Source organism: Cheilinus undulatus, linkage group 9 (genome assembly GCF_018320785.1).
Source record: "Cheilinus undulatus linkage group 9, ASM1832078v1, whole genome shotgun sequence".
Classification (NCBI taxonomy): Eukaryota; Metazoa; Chordata; class Actinopteri; order Labriformes; family Labridae; genus Cheilinus; species Cheilinus undulatus.
Window position 1 is genome coordinate 18,419,288 of NC_054873.1, and position 17,554 is coordinate 18,436,841.

Here is a 17,554-nt window from a genome sequence, read left to right on the forward strand (position 1 = left end):
GGGGTGTCGCTGTTTCCCCGCTGACGTTGAGCTGACACGGCTGTGTGGTGTTGGTGGCAGCGTCAGCAGGCAGAGAGATCAACCAGTAATCACCATCGTCTCTCACACTGCCATGGTCTCTCCGACACGAAAAGCCACCAACAACGTTTCCTATTTTCCACCGGGGAGTGTGACTTCGACTCTTTAAAACAAAGCCATGCTGCCGGACATTAAAACCCCGCGGATATAAGCAACACTGGAGACCAGAAAGTAGCTACCACCACACGGAAACCACAAAGAAGAAGAAGAAGCCGTCGGTGCTTTTTGTTTTTTTTCACGCTCGGAGGGAAAGACGGCATCCGGCCTGAGAAGAAGCTCCGAGGTCGGGGACTCCGGTCGGAGTAACGCTCATCGTTTCTGGTGAGAGAGCTTTATTAGTTTTTTACTGTAGCGACTTTACGTGAAATGACCTCGGGGAAAAGCGGCCGAACCCCCCGCTTGGTAACATTTACACCCGCCTGCGCTGACACAAACGGGCTTAACAATGCAGCAATGTTTACTTCACTGAACCTCTGTGTGAGAGCAGCCGTTTGTTGTGTTAGCTATTCACTTGAACCCATTCAACAGTGAATGAGTGAGTTTAACTGAAACAAACTTAGAATAAATAAAAGTTTTCAGTGATTAAACCACCGCCATTCCTGCCGTCATGAGTTAAGCATTTGTGTCAGGTTTGTTGTTACAGACAGTAGGCTGGTTTCTTGTCACTGAACTCTATGAGGTTTGGTTGTAAAAAGGGAGGGCTTTACTTCTCTGCTCGGCATGTATCGTCTTGCATAGCTGAGAAAACACTCACTGACCCACATTTCAGAGATGTCCTGTACAAATTTTCCTCAAACTGTTTGGAGCAAACTGCAGCAGCCTGTGAACACACACTTTAGGTGTGTATTAAAAGCTTGAAGCTACACAGGACAGCAGCCTTTCACAGGGCCTGGAAAGACTCCTACTTTTTAGGAATTTCACCACAATGATTCCTGTCTTCCCATAGGGAGTGAAGCTTTGTGGTAGTAGTGTGAGTGTGGGGGTGAGAGATGAGTGTGAAGTTGGCAGGATGTCCAAAAGGAAGACATCATTGTTCTGGGGAGGGGGGGGGGGGGGGTGCTCATGGCAAATCATGAGGAAGTACATTTGGTGTGAGAACACCCATAACCCTATGTGTTTACATATTTATTAACACAGCCATTGTTTGGAGGTTGTTAACAGTGTAAGAGTGCTGTATCTCTCAGGAGAGTGTAAAACCATACATATTTCAAGCAACGTTGAACATGGTTTATGTCTTAAATAAGGTTGAAAACAAAGACACCATGTTTGAAAGGTAAGGTAATAGTAAAAAGAGGAGGCTGAGTGCTACATGGGGTAAAAAGTGTCTATAAAAGCCTTTTCCAAGCTTCAGTTATGTTGCGGCCAAATTTAGGATCTGAAAATCGTCTGGGGTCTACTAACATATAGACCTCAAATATGACCTTTTTATGACTATAGACTGACTAAAATTAAGCCCTGGTCTGTTATGTGTTGACTTGGCATCATTAGGGGGATCATGTACTATAGATTCCTCAACTTACTGCAGTTTGATAATAGCACTGAATGAGGAGTAATGTTTCTAAAATAGGGAAGTTAAATGCAAATGCTTGGCTGTCAGGCATTAGCATCACTCAGTAAGTATTTGTAGAGTCGTGAAGTACAATTACTGAGCAACTGCCCTTTCTTTTGTTTTCATCAGGCATGTGCCTGTCACTTGAATTCTGTTTTTTAATATTCATCTCTGTAACCGAAGTTGTGGACCAGCGAACTCTGTCCTGGTAGCATTAATGTCTCCAAAGACACTGATAAATTCTTAAAGTCAGAGGGTGAGTGGCATTGTAGAATGTTTCAAGAAAGTTTTTTGTTTGTTTACATAACATACATACAGTTTCTTTTTTTTATCAGCCAAGTACATGGAGCTGTTAAGAGCAGGTTTCAATCTTTACCCATCCTGGTGAATCATTTTTAGTGATTAAAACCACCTTTATCACAAGGTAAATAAAGTAGGGTGAGACTGAGCCTAGGACTTCTGTTGTGCTAAAGAAAGTTATTTCATTTCTTTTCTTTTTTTCAAAAAATGAATCAGGAGAGGTCAATGGACTTGTCTGAAACAGGGTAGATTAGGCGGTGTATTAATTTTTAGGATATTGGTGCAGTCAGTTGAAGAGATTGGCATGAAAGTCGATGCTACTATGCCACTTTAATGGCATGGTAGGAGTGTCACTAGTTAATCCAACACCAGTTTAACCATGACACCAGCTGTGTACATCAGGCAAAATAAGTGAAAAAGGTGACATGTGTTAAAACCTCTAGCTTTGTTTTCTTACTTCTGAGACTTAAAATAATAACATAGAATTAAACATTCTATGATTATTTCTATTATTTTTAAAAATGTTTTTTAGCTATAGTGAATGACCTCTATCATCCAAAGTCCAGTACCTCTGGGGCACACCTGGCCCACACTTTGGAAAGCACTGGACTAAAGCATTGTAACCAGGATCAGGTTCTATGCATGATGAGAGGACTATGGTAATGATAATGACTTACCAGATGACTAGCAAATAAAGTCCATGGTGGTCAAAACTGTTAATCCAAGGCGCTCTGATGTGATACAGATCCTTTATTAAACAGGGATGTCTATGCCCTGTGACTCCAACGAGTTTTTATAAGACATCGTAAAGACTCATTGGAATCCTAAAGCATACACAATGGTCTCCCTGGACTTGGAAGCTGTAGATGATCTGAAATTAAGCCCTGATCTGCTATGTGTGTACTTGGCATCATAAGGGTTATCATCCATGATAGATTCGTCAACAATAGTTTTTACAGTGACTTTAATAGCATTGAATGGAGTTTAACTACAAGTGGTTCAAGAAAAAAAAACAGTCACGGTACCTTAAAAGTGCTTGAATAGAACAGAGGTGGCCTAACTGCACATCATGTTTCTCTCATGTCTTTCAGAATCAGAGTTTGCCTAACAGGTCAGATCTTTTGCTCAGTTATAAATCTTTTCTCTGAATTATCCATTAGGCATGTGAAATGCCAGCATTAAATGGATACTCTTGCAATCTGTTTAAGCCCCAGTTGTAGCTTGCTTAGGGATGCACAATATCATCCGCAAATATGTGCTATAAATAGCAGTCATGTGCACAAATAGTTTGTGGAGTTGTAGGTTGGACCAAGAAACTTTTTGTTTGTCCCCATGACTTAAATTTAAAAGTGTGTTTTAAGGATTGAAAATAAGGTTCTGAGCTACATTTATTTATAGGTGTCAATATTGACATTGGTTAAATTGTATCAGCGTATTGGATATCTGCAAAATACCATCATTCTGCTTGGTCCTTGGCTTGCTTGGATGAAATATTTAAAATGACAAAAACACAGATCAGGATTTTATATTTATGAGACCAAACTTTTTATTAGTTTTCCAATATCTAACAACAACAACAAAATGCATAATAAATGACCAAGCTTAAAGGACATGACACACCTAAAATAATCAATGTCAAGCAAGTAATCAGAAAAACAAAATGGAAAAAAAGATCAAAAGAGATAAGAAAATGAAAACAACATCTAAATTAAATAAAAATAAATACTGCACTGAGAGGCTGAGTTGTCTTCTACATACAAGCTTCAAAGTCACCAGAAAATTGCAGGGGGCTGCCGGTGTGGCTCACCAAGATAGGATCAGCTGTGTTCTGCTAATCTATATTAGGATTGCAGCTTTTATTCAAAGCAGAGCAGTTATGGCTGTTTTGTGCAACACAGTTGTCTTGACCAGATTGAGAGTCATTGTCTTGTAACAAGACTGATGTATTTCCCCCATTTAGTGCAGTATAAATCTAGTCGATTTAGCATCCTATATGTCATCCCCTCTTAAGCTACAACTACATTTAACTGGGTTAACCGACGGCTGGGCTAAGGAAAATCCCTTGCTTTCCCTTCCCTGACCAGAAGTTTTCGACCCAGCATAATGGCTGTGAGGATCCATCTTGCCTCAGGTTCTGGAAAACCTTTTAAAGAGGTAGAGTCCCCAAAGATAAAAAGGCTGGGCATAAATGAGAAATCCTGACCTACTGCTAGTTTGATATTTTCGTGGATTGCTGTCCACCAGCTCTGGGCCTTCGGACAGGACCATAGCATATGAGTTAGAGTGCCAGCGGTCTCATTACATCTCCAGCAGGCTGAGTCTACTCTCAACCCCACCCTATGCAGTTTTGCAGGGGTCCAATAGACTCGATTTTAGGAATTTTGAACTGTATCAATCTGGTCTTTATCTCCTGGGAGGAATTCCTGGTACTTTGCAAAATAGCGGCCCATTCCTCATCACTAAATTACCTATTAAAGTCAGTCTCCCATGTCTGTTTGAGCCCCCCGTCTGCTCGCCTAACCTATCCAACAAAGCAGAATAATATTTAGATGCTTCTTTACCCTTACCAAAAATGCTGAGTATTTCTCTAAGAACATCTGGTTGTGAGAGAGTCATTTGAGGGTCCGGGACGGCCTTGTTAAGTAAGTGTCTAATCTGCAGGTATCTCCAGAATTGATTAGGAGGTAGATAGTATAGCTCCTTCAGAGAAGTGAAGGATTTACGAACATAACCATCATACATATCCTTCAAGGTCATAATACCTTTCCCAGCCCATACTTTCCAGTAAAAGGGTTCTTTACCTATAGAAAGCTTGGGATTGAGCCATAACCCCACTGAGGGAAACAAGAAAGGGTCAGACTTAAAGGCTGCTGATACTTTCTTCCAAATTTGCTGTAAATATCTAATAATTGGGTGTTTTTTAACTCTCTGAGGTAGTTGAACCAAAATCAGATATAGTGGGGGTAAAGTCTCAATGACAGAGGTCTCGATCGACAGCCAGGGTGGAGTCCTCTCTGGTGGAAGTGACCGGTGTGCCAGATGTCTAAGGCAAAAGGCCTGTGCAAGGGGTTCTAGAATCAATGCAAAAAGGAGGGGAGCTAGAGGACACCCCTGTCTTGTTCCCCTCTGTAAATCAAATTGTGCTGATATCATCCCATTGGTCAAGACTGCTGCACGGGGGTTTGAATATAATAGTTTAACCCAGGAGGTAAATCTCTCACCAAAGCTGAAGTTTTTCAGGGTGCTAACCACGAAAGGCCATTTGACCCTGTCAAATGCCTTCTCTGCGTCCAATGAGATGGCTGCAACAGGGGATTTTTACATATCAATACATACATATCAAACAGCAGCGGTGAAAGTTCCTTTACATAGGTTTTTCAAAATTCAGCTCTAAAGCCATCTAAACCTGGAGCTTTATTGTTTGGAAGTTTTTGAATAACCTCAGTTATCTCATCTATTGTGATTGGGTCATCAAGTGATTTTCTTTGCTCTTCTGTCATGAAAGGGAGAGGTAGCTTTGCTACGAATGCATTAATTTCTTCATTGTCAGCCACCAATTCAGATGAGTTTAAATCCTCATAGTAAGATTAAAACATGTTGTTAATTGCCTCAGTGTCTGAATGTAGCAGTCCATTAGAGTTTAAATCCTCATAGTAAGATTAAAACATGTTGTTAATTGCCTCAGTGTCTGAATGTATCAGTCCATTAGAGTCCCTAATAGCTGGAATCACACAAGCAAGCTCTTTAATTTTAATGTATCTTGCCAACATTTTACCTGTTTTATCCCCTTCTTCAAATTGTTTTTGGCGGGCTGTTAATTGTGCAAATTCCACCCTCTTCGATTCAATTCAATTGAATTCGTATTTCAGTTTAGAAAGCAACAGTAAATTAGCAGGTGACGAATTCAATTTAAAGTTGGTTTCTGCCTCTTTAATTTTCCCCTCTTAGACTATTTGCATGTTCCTGGATTCTCTCTTCTTTTTGGATGCATGTTGTATAATGTGGCCCCCTTAGGGCAGCCTTAAGGGTCTCCCACAATATTCCTGCTGATGGGGAGCTGGGGGAGTTATCCTCTATAAAATGGATTATTTCCTGTCTAAGTGACTCTCTAAAGCTGGTTTCTAATAATAAGCTAGAGTTAAGGCTCCACCTTGGACTTTTGCGTATTTTGGTGAAAGGGCTAACTGTCAGAGTAACGTGTGCATGGTCAGATACTAGAATGCTTCCTATAGTACATGAGATAGCAGATGAGACGATGCAACTAGAAATAAAGAAATAATCAATCCAGCATTTTATATTTTGATTATTTTATGTGCATCTGATTTTTTTTAATAATGTTGCTTTAACAACCAACAGTTTCCTAAAGACCAAGAATACATATTTTGTTATTCCTTGACATTTTGTTCATTTAGTTTAATGTAACAGAGTTTTAAAAAGCTAACAGATTTTCACATTTGAAGAGCAGGTTACAGTAAATTAATGAAAAACACTGCCGAAACAGTTCTGTATTAGTGCTTTACTGAGAGAGTAATTGCTTTATCCACTTGTTATTTCAAGTGTTGACAACATAGGATCATATCATTATGATGTGATTCTGCTGATAGCTGTTGACTGCCTCAGATTTGTCACAACAGCTGGTCCATTTCTCTCATAATCAATGTTGTTACACATGCTCAGTGCTTGCAACAAAAGCACTTAATTTTTAAGGAAGATTAAAGTTCTACACGGCCAATTTTTGTTGGCTGTAGAAACCTAATGACTCAAATTTTGTAGCCACATAACAACTTTTTTTCATTAAACGTCAAAAATATCATCCAGAAACCGCTTGATCAAAAGAACGGGCATGAAACAAGCAGTCAGTGTCAGAATTGAGCTGTGCAGCTGTTTTGGTCAGGACACACTGAAGTTTGATTCCCTGTTCTGCTCTTCACTGTTTACAGTTTTTGTTGTTTTCCTGAAGCCTGAATCATAGAGCTGTCAAAGCACTTTCTGTCTACCATTTCCTGTAAGAAGCTTACAGTTTGACAACCACAACTGTTGGTAAACTTCCTGACAAAGCGCGTATCATCACAGGAGCTTCAGGAGGAGCTGCATGCTGGAAATACCTCGTGTTGAGCTGGCCCATTACCTGCAGGTCAGTCGGGAGCTGTTGTGAGGACACTGTTGCCCGTGTGTGTTGGTTGAGGTGGGGTCGTTCCCTTGGTGAAGGCCTAGGGGATGGTGGTGGCAGGGTAACATGACACGCCGTGAAACAGCTGTAGCCACGCGGCGCTGATCCCTCGAGTCCCAGCGCAGATCAGATGATGGTCTTGTATGTAAGGGTGTGTGTGAATGAAAGTATAGTCTATAGATGTTTAAATGATAGTGTTTGTGTACATTTACAGACTTTAGGATAATAGTCAACCTCACTGAATTTTTATGCGTTTTTTAACTCACTTGTAAGCTGAATTACTAAAACAAGTAGGTGTGCATTTTGACAGTGACTAAATCTTAACTTTTTGTCATAAACACCTAAAATTAAACCAAACTCCACAGACTTTTTAGGTGATTTTTAAACCCCTCACTAAAGTTAAATGCTAATACAAGAAGTGAGCTCATGTTTAAGCGGCGGGCCAGGACAGCTGGCTGAAGGTTAATGTGTCACAGCTCTCTTGGGAGCAGCTGCTATGTCACAGGCACCACTCCTGTCTATAGATAGCCATGAATACAAACTCTTCCTCTTTTCTCTGATACATTAACACAACAGCTCTGGCTCCAGAAAGCAGCTCAGGCCTCTCATATGCACTCCCCAACCCCGTAAGACAAATGCTACTGCTTCTAGGTTTGACCGCCTCCACTCCCAGATTCTCTATCTGGGTCTGGAAGAGTTGTGGAGCCAGCTGGCCAAAGAAGCAGTGTGATTACAGTAATAACTTACACCACATATCTAGGTCGTCATCTGTAGTATTCATGTCTCAAACAGGTGATAGACTAATATTGCCTGTTTTCCTGTCGTTCTTGGCAGGATTTTCAGAAGCTGTCTCAACACTTGTCTGGTCTGGAAGACACACCTTCACCCAGACCGACATTATTACAGCCAGAATAGCTACATGTATTTTAGGGGTGCTGAGATATTCATTATTAAGTTCTCTCATGTGTTATAAAAACATGTTAAGTCTCTCTGTGCTTTTTTTTTAATTAGCTGAACTTAACAGCCCACTGAACTCACTGAACTTCTACTCAGAAGTTTTTTTATCACTGAGAAAGTAGAAAACATCTCAACAGGAAGCCTCTTCATAATGGCACTATCAGGTAGCAATTAATTAATTCATGCAAGTAAGAGAGAAACTGTTAATTACCAAAAGGAAAGAAAACGCAGCAGGGTTGACACTTTTCCCCTGATGTAGTCTGAAGTTGCACAGTTAACACAGAGAAATTGAATTGAATATGAAGAAATTCATAAAATATGCGACCACGCTAATTAATAGATTACAGTTCTGAGTCTAAGTAGGGATGCACAGTATTGGATTTTTGCCTATATCTGATATGCCATTTTGCCAATATGTACAAATTCCTTTTACCTGATACCAATGTTGATACTGATATGTAAGTTCAGACCTAAAACTTCAGTCCCTAAAACACACTTTAAAGTTTAAAGATGAATTAAAAAAAACACATAAACCGTTAATTCAGGAGCACTTTAATCCTACATCTAACCGTTTTATTGCTAAATGGATTTACAGATTTAGCTTTATGGTATAAAGGAGGAGGCTGGGGTGGAGGGGGTTAAGCTTTGCAAGCAGCAGCACCTTGGTGCATCAGCATTAGAGCAGGCAAGGATTAGCGAGAAGTATGCCATATTAAAATACTCTCCTGTGTTGAGAAAAAGAGCTGTGATTGGCTATGGAAGCTGGGAGGCGATTATTGGGATCAGCTGGCAGTCAGCTGATATGGCTGGGCATATTACTACCATGTCCTGCATGAACTATTTTATCATCTTTATAATTCTTTTATTCCTCATATTTGTTGTTAGCTAAGATTGTTTTTTTTTTCTTTAAGATTTGTTTTGGGGCCTTTTCATGCCTTTATTTGATAGAGGAAGGACAGTGGATGTACTTGAAAACAGGAAGAGAGTGGGGGGTGACTTGGGGCAAAGGGCCACAGGCCGGATTCCAACCCGGGCCGCCCGCGTACATGGGTAGCGCCTTAAACCACTCGACCATCTGCGCTCCCAAGATTGTTTTAAATGTGCCCTGATAAACAATGCTTTTTTTGCATGTATTAGTTTTATTGCAATATCAGAATTTAAACTTTGATATGATATTAAGATAAATTAAACAATACTCTTACTTGTGTTGATAGCCACGCCATCTCAAGTTGAAGTCATAGGCACCTGATATTGACCTTAGTGGAGCACATGAAAGGGAAGTGGAAACTACAGTTACCATCTAATTTTACATACCCATTACCTTTAACAGTGTGAAAATGGTGGATGCTACAAGTGTCGAGGGAGAAGTGAGTGACAAGTTTTTGAGATTGTAGAAGCTCCACTGACTTTTAAATCTGACTTGTGGAGGCATTTTGGTCTGTGTTGAAAAAGGAGAAAGAAAACACAGTATGTAGACACACTTGATGGGGAATATGAGTAGTATGAGGAGCCACTTGGCAAATACTAACCCCAGAAAGATTTGCAGGCCAGGCAGGAAGACTTTAAGGAAGCATTCACAATCCCACTTCCCTACAACATGGACCAACAGTTAGTAAACAGTTGAGCCAAAGTATAACTAAGCATTTTAAGCCTTATGCACGTATTGTAATATTTGATATAGGTGCAGTTGTTGTTACAAATACATTTCGACTTCACCTTTTCTTAAGTCTTCATTTGTTTTTTTTCTTATACTGAAATTAAAACCGTACCGTGAACTTTTGACTGAGATAATATCGTACCATGAGATTTTGTATACCGTTATATCCCTAGCTGATACCATTATCACTCAGATACTATGATACATCCCTTATTCTTAGTCATTAATCAGGCTTGTTTATGGTTTGGCACAGTTTTCTATGTTTGAGTTGTAGCACCTAAATTCTCCTTTCAGAGCACAGCAGTCATCAAACCAGATTCTCAAGGTGCAGACTGGAAATCTGAAGTGACAGAGCATTTACGGTGGCTGCTCCACAACTGCGCAGCTGTGGCTGTCTTCAGGTACCATTTGAGTTGGACGCTCTGACATTTATATTGTTCCTGTTTATGGAGCTTTATTGTTTTATTGTGTTATTTTTACAATGCTTTTATTCCTCATATGTGTTGTTTTATAGTGTGTTTTAAACACCTTTACAGTCCTTACACCCGTTTAAGACTGGGAGCGTGTTTTGCTGCTTGCGTGTGTCGCGCGTGTCAAGGTTTGCTGCATCAGTATGTCCTACATGATGTCACTGCCATAATTTGCCTCTTTGCTGCAAACTTAACACTATGTTGCTTTACTTCAGAGCAAATGAAAACACTTGTTGATCCTCATTGTGCGGTCTTCCACACACTTTAATCCAAAGGAGGCATTTTGCTGTGTTTAAATGAGGGTTTTGGGGAGCAGGATAAAATACATTCCCTTCTTAATTCTCTCAGGGTGCCTCCTATCAGTGTTTTAGTTAACCCACACACATTTTTAAAAATTTTCTAAGGTATGACAGTAACAAAATCAGTAGAAATGCAGAAACATTAAACATTCCCAAGCTTTTTTACTAGTCAGATTTCTGAGTGTACTGTAGAGATGCAAAAATGTGATTAGCTTGTGTCATTGGAGGGTGGTTCTTCAGATAAATCATTTTGCTACCTGAAGAAAAGGAAAAAAGCACTTGATTAATGAATTGGTACCTAAAAGCAGCCCCTTCCAAACACAGAAACACCCTGCAGTGTTTGTTGTAACAGTGGCTGGCATGCAGACTCTCTGAAACCGCTACAAAGGCTACTAAGAGCCGTTAGTGTTTGCTGTTTGATATGGAAACCGATATTCTGATAACCCCCCTTCTGCCGTCTGCCCTCAGTTAGATAGCACTATGGCCCGTCGTTCCCTTTAAACAGCCATGAAAGGCCTGCGGGACCTGCTGCTGCTCAGACAGGCCAGGGGGGTGCGGCTAATTGTCGCCCTCTCTGATGCTAATGCCCCACTTACAAACGGACGCCAGGTGACTTGACTCAGGCTCCGATCAGATGAGTCCACACCGGGGTGATTATCTCTGTAATGAGCCAAAGAGGAGTGTGTGATAGTGGCCCTGCCTGTTATTCAAAATAAATGAACTCTATCAGCAGATCTAGATACGTACAGGGGGAGAGGGGTTTGCAGCTGTAAACTCTATTTGTTCCCCTTTGTTTCAAGGAAAGATACATAACCACAAAGCTTGGATGATTTCCCTAAAGTAGGATAAAAAAAAGTATTAGTTTGGAGTGACAGTAGTCGGCTGCATGTCTGATAACATCAGAGTATATCTATTGATCTCAGCGCCCTGCTCTGAACCCAGCTGGGTCCACAAGGCTTATCTGCCACTATTCATGCACGCCTTTCATCCCATTCATAAACAGTGTTATCATGTGAAGAGTAAGTGGTGCTTAAGATATATCCTTTTCACTTAAATCCTGAGCTTTATTTCATAGTCACAGTTTAATTTTTCCTGACATGTTTATACTAAGAAACTCTGAATTACTTCTGTGTGGGGATTTTTTCAAATTATGTATCTTTAAAGATAGATGAGGACACTTGTGTTGTTTACAGCTAATGCTATAGCAGGCACACATTGTGCACGTAGATTAAGGCGGCAGAGAGGGTTGATCACAGGGTTGTCAGTGCCACCTCCTCCTGTCTACATGCTGAACACTAAACCCGAATTATTTCTGCTGGTCAGGTCGGCACGCAAGGCAACTTCCTGCAATCAGTGAGAGCGTTTGCACGAATAAGCGAATTAGCATCAAAATCCCCATAAAGCATGCTACGCACTGAGATTTAGACTACCAAAGGTCAGATCTAACAACATGAACAAGTTTTATTATCCTCAGCCCCCAAAAAATGTGGTTATTTCCCCTTTAAACTCAGTGGTTGCTGGTGTTTTATATTTAACTATGATTTCATTTCCCTCGCCCTGTGCCCTTTTCTCTTTATTTTCCACACTGAATCTGGTTACAAGACAAATTTAACCTCAGTGACATTGAAATTAAAATTAAAGTTTCATATCTTAACTTCATGAACAGTTGTCAGAGTCCTTTCATTATTACAATGAAATGCTCTCACTGTTATAGCTATATTTAAGAGAGATTTGTGCTTGGACGATGTCACAAAACAGCTATTTACAACTGCTATGATACAGTCATTGTAGCTTCAACAGTAAAAAGTACTAATTTCATTATTATTAAATCCATGGACAATGGTGTTGTGTGTAGTTGGATGCTCTGAAGAGGAAGTAGTCTAAAAACCTGGCTTAAGCTTCTGCATTGCGTCAATGCCATAGTTGCCTATGTGGCTGTGAGCACTACATACGTGTTGCTGTGCAATATTTGGGCCAAACAATGCTAGGCAGTGCAATTTTTATGTCAGTTCTTGGTCCCATTGCTACATTTCCTGCTTGTTTGTTTACAGAAATCAATGGCAGCTGAAACCAGAGATGTATATCTGTTGGAGTTGGAACTTACAAAAATTGAGCAACGGCTCATTTTCTGTATTTCCTCTAGGGATAGGAATCGAGAACTAATTCCAGTTGAGTACTGGTTCCAATTGGTTCAATCTATGGACATCATTTAGATTTACTATTAATGATTACCGTATAGATGTGCAACGTCTGTGGAATAGTGATTTCATGGAACACATGCATATTTTTACAAAAAATATGAATTGTTTACAAGTTTTCATTTTATTTTTATACATCCAGAGATCTACGATCCATAGACCAGATATTATTTTAAGGTTTTAGCTTTTAAAGAAATTGAGCAGTAGTATTGTTTTGTAATACATGTTTAGGAGATTAAAGATCTACAGAGCAGTTTGTTTAAACTGAGATATTGCCAACAAAAAAGAGATTTTTTTTTCCTGTTTTATCACGATCTCCCAAACACTTTATATTTAACATTTTTAGGTATCTAAACTGTTAATTATAGCCTGTAACAAGGTTATTATAGTTAACTAAAACTAACTAAATAACTAAAACTATAATGTAAAAATCATTTTAGTTAACTGAAACTAAATAAAAACAAAGCTTTACCAATTAAACATAAACCAAGTAAAACTGTTTTGTGTGTTTAAAAAACTAACTAAAATGAAATATAATTAGAGACAAAATCTCTTAAGGTGTAGTCTTTGATACTAGCATACTGACTGACATGAACACCCAAGCCTGGAGAGAGTAAAACTACCTGATTTGCTTAAAGACGACTTCACACAATGGTAATTTTTGGTCTTGAGTAGTATACCAACATTAAAATTGAATAATTACAGTGAAAGGTGAAGAGCCTTTTGGATATTGCACCTGGCAGGTATCCCACATTGCCGGCAAAACTAAAACTAACGATTTTAGCAAAAAAAAAATTAAACTGAACTAAAAAAACAGCATTAAAAACTAATTAAAACTGAACTGAAACTCAAAACAAAAGGTAAAAACTAAATAAAAATGAAAACTAATGAAAAATCCAAAACTGTTATAACCTTGGCCTGTAATTAAAGTGTGTTTGTCATTGACTCTCACTGAAGGTGGCATATGTCTTGTTCAGTGTTCAGACAGAAAAAATACCCAATAAAATTTGACTTGTTGACAGTAAAAAGAAGAAATTTCACAGAAGTATTTGACAAGGGCTGATCAAGAATTGAATTGATGAGAAGAATCAGTAATGGCATCGATATCAATCTTGATATCAGTTCCCATCCCTTGTTTTTTCACTCATATGACCACAAGTGAGGAAATGCATGTCTCGTATTTTTGGGTGTTGGCGAGTAGATGTGACTCGTACCATCTGCAGCTATTTATCTCATACAGAATGCTGGTAAATGTTCTCAGAGACTGGCAGTCACCAGTGCTAACCAGTAGTTAATCACAGAGCTTGTGGTCTGAGGTTGAGTGCATATGGGGTCAAAAGACACTGGGAGGAGGTTGCCAGATGCCTTCCAAAAAAACAAAGAATATTTTTAAATGATTTCAAATTGTATTTTTTTAACAGATTTTTATAGAAATATATGCATAAAATTAGTCAAATGTAAATTAAAAACATGCTTATTTGGTGAGATGTTTGCTGAAATCAAAGAATTTTTAAAAAATCCTTAGAATATTAGTGCGAACACAACCTTTCTTAAATGTGCATCACTATTTAGATTTATATTTAGACAACTTTATTTATCCCAAAGGGCAATTCAGTTTTTGCAGTCTACCCAGACTATACATACATTCCCAAACAGCAACCAGATAATGTCAGAGACAGTATCAAATAAAAAGTCAGTACATTGACAGAGATGCTCATTGACACATCGACCCTCATGTGACCCTTTTAGTAATGACACACCCAGGGTCAGGCAGATTATAATGCACATTTAAGAACAGCAGCAGATAAAAGAGAACATAAATAAGATACCCAAATGTGCATTACAGATTACGTTATAAGTTCATATTCATAAAATGTATGAACGAGCCACCAGCATAAGAACACAGTTCTAACCACCATGTGGTTCAGCGCCAAACAAGGAAAAACACAATGATACAAAGCTATCAGTCCATGAGACTACTATCAAGGTTTAACAGCCTGATGGCAGAAGGATTGAAAGACTTAAAATAACGGTTTGTTCTGATTAGGGGTCTAACGGTACAGAAAAATTTCGGTTCGATACGTGCCTTGGTTTTGAAGTCATGGTTCGGTACGTTTTCGGTAGTTGAAGAATAAATAAAATTTAATTTTTAATTTTTTTAGATTAAATTAAATTGTATTAAAATTAATAGGCTGAAAAAATTACATAAATAAATAATCTTTTATTTACTAGGTTTTTCTTAATTGTCATATATACCCATTCTTAAACACTACAATTTCCCAGCTAACTTGAACGCATCATCACACAACTGCGAGTTAGCTTGTTAAATATACAAATTAACGTCCATCCTGCCGATTTTAACACGGACTTCAGCACTGGATTACTTTTTTAACCAGTGGGACCTACTACAAAGTTTGGGAGAACTTTTCATAGCCCATCTAGGCAGGTAAAGAGGTTAGAGCCATGTGAAATCTGAGGATAACTTCACCTATGACGTAGCTGCAGACATGATGGAGTCCTCTCTCTCCCCCCTCCAAGGCTGACATTTGAAGGTTAAATTAATTTGATTCACAGAGCCAGAGCACCAGTGTTATACTTAAAACTGTCTTAAAGAATAGGAAATTCATAAGTGGCTGGTGAGACTTTTTGTTGATCTTCCTCTTTACAGTGACGTTGTAGTTTGAGTGGAGCGTTTCAAACGCTTTTTTTTGGTATGAGCTTCGTTCCACATGTATTCATTCGGTACACATCTGTGCTGTACTGTACGCGTATTCGTACCGTACCTAATCGGTACGGTACGAATACGCGTACCTTTACACCCCTAGTTCTGACCACCTGTTTCTCCCACAAAGAATGCAGATCTCTCTCTGTTTTCAGCTATACTTCAACCACCTTCAGGTGTGGTGGTGGTCCCAGTCTTTGTCGCCTTTATTTTGGGGTGGTTGCAGGGTGAAAAGTTTGTGAACCCCTCGGCTATGGCATGGCTTTAACACAGAAGCATAAATCAGGCTTTATGCTTCATGTCATCTTGGGTGTCTTCACCCCCTCCATGGATTGGAGCACATTTAGTGAAAGAGCGATTCCACCATGATGCCCCACAGGTAGTCATTCCTGTCTGTGACCAGAAGATTTACAGATCATCTCTCTGAGGGTCAGAAGAGCTGCATTTGGACCAAGAACCCCCCATCAATTCTTACTTTCTTATAATGGGAAATTCTAAACTAGTCAACAAACTCTGCTATAAGACAGTTGTAAGAGCTGACCTGCTTGATTTTTTCATCATGGATTAGCAGTGGGGTAAGATCACCAACTGAACAAGGGTCGAGCACCGTCTCCTCGGTTTTCTTTACATTTATGGTGAGATAGTTAACATCACCCCAGCAGATACACATAGCTTCATTTCTTCAGTACTTTGCACTTCTACTTAAAAAAAATCATATTTATTTTTCTTGTTTAGTCATATTTCTTTTTGAATTCCCATACTTCCTTCTGATGTGTTGTGTCAGAACAACTGTAATGCCTGGATTTTCCTGTGAGGCAAGTTTTACTGATTCTGATTCAGATCTGAAACAGTTGATGCCAGAAAGCTGAATATCTGGATTTAGCAAACAAAAAAGGCCCTGGCAGTTGTCTGCTCTCTCCCACCGCTTTTCTAGAGAAATATGTAGCATCTGTCCTGTGTAATAGTTTCTCTGTAGGTTCTCATGTAAGGCCTTTCAATTTGGTCAGAAGATCTGAAAGATGTGAAGATGTGAAACTGAGCCCTGGGATAAAAGTAAGGATGTATATTATGGCTGAATCCCCACAATAATTTTCTCTACAGGCTTAGTGTTCTTTATATGAATCATTCTGTCTGCCTATAAAAAGCTACAAACTATATTTAAAGACACAATAATGTCATCAGATGTCTCTTTTTTCCCATCTAGTAGTCTTAAAGCTGTAAATATCCAATATGCTGTAGTCTTTGATTGAAAATAAGAAGTAAATGTTCACATTTAAGCAGCTGGAACTATTAAGCTTTGTATTTTTAGTCAAATTTTTGCTGAACCCAGTATTTTTGCTTTCATTCTTTTATGTGAATCATCAATATTAGTTAACCCTTTAAGTAAATTTTGAGCCTTGACACTCCTTTACAACAGATCATAAATGTATTCTACTGTCATTTGAAGAATATTCCTCCTGTAGTACACCCTCAGTTTGTCTTTGAACTGCAGCTACAGACCTGAAATATTCAACTTGCTCCTCTGCTGTCTGACTGTTGGGCCATGGAGAGAGCAGGCCTGTCAGTCAGGCTGCTGTTACTATGGCAGCAGTGTTAATCAGCTAGTGTTGAATCTTATTGCCTGTAAGATCTGTGGCTGTGCGTCACCGGTCTGGCCGGGCTTTCTTCGGCCACCGGCTCTGGCCGAGGTGTCTGCTGTGGTTCCCACACTCTCACACACTGGTCTCACAAACACACAAACGAGCACTGACCTGCCTGTCAGAAGCTCTCGGCCCTGCAGACACAGGTGACACATGTGACGAGAGAGAGGGAGCAGCAGGATGAGGAATTTGTGAGTGTCAGCGAGGAGGGAAAAGAGTGAAGAAGGGAAGCAAAAATGATGAGTTTTTCAGGGTGCCTGCCTGAGAGTGTTGAAGTTCAAACAGATCTCGCTCTTGAAGCGAAGCCTCACCTGCTGCAGAGTGCGGGGGAAGTGCTGGTTGTTATGCTCAGCCCAGCTCAGCTCAGCACCACGCAGCACAGCACAGCATAACCTCCTGCGTCTCTTGAAACAGCCTACTTTTTCCTGTGCACAATGCAGCCTTTATATAAGGCCTCCATAATGGAGCCAGCTCCTTCACTCATGTCCTCATTGTCTTGGCCAGGATGAGAAAA

General features: G+C 39.6%; 1 protein-coding gene across 3 annotated transcripts in view; it reads left to right on the plus strand.

Annotated features, from left to right (window-relative positions):
• The first annotated feature begins 75 nt into the window (after window positions 1–75).
• Window positions 76–17,554, plus strand: part of LOC121514640 (cyclin-dependent kinase 17-like) — a 65,850-nt gene continuing 48,371 nt past the window's right edge. The window contains exons 1-2 of one of the 3 annotated variants that reach the window (XM_041794852.1): window positions 76–399; window positions 10,006–10,112. Coding sequence is in view for 1 of the 3 variants with exons in the window: in XM_041794849.1 (XP_041650783.1) it covers window positions 7,020–7,061; window positions 10,006–10,112 (149 nt within the window). In the remaining 2 variants the exon portion in view is untranslated. Of the gene's footprint in view, window positions 400–7,016; window positions 7,062–10,005; window positions 10,113–17,554 lie in introns of those variants that run through there. The other 2 variants (XM_041794849.1, XM_041794851.1) reach the window with 2 other exon arrangements.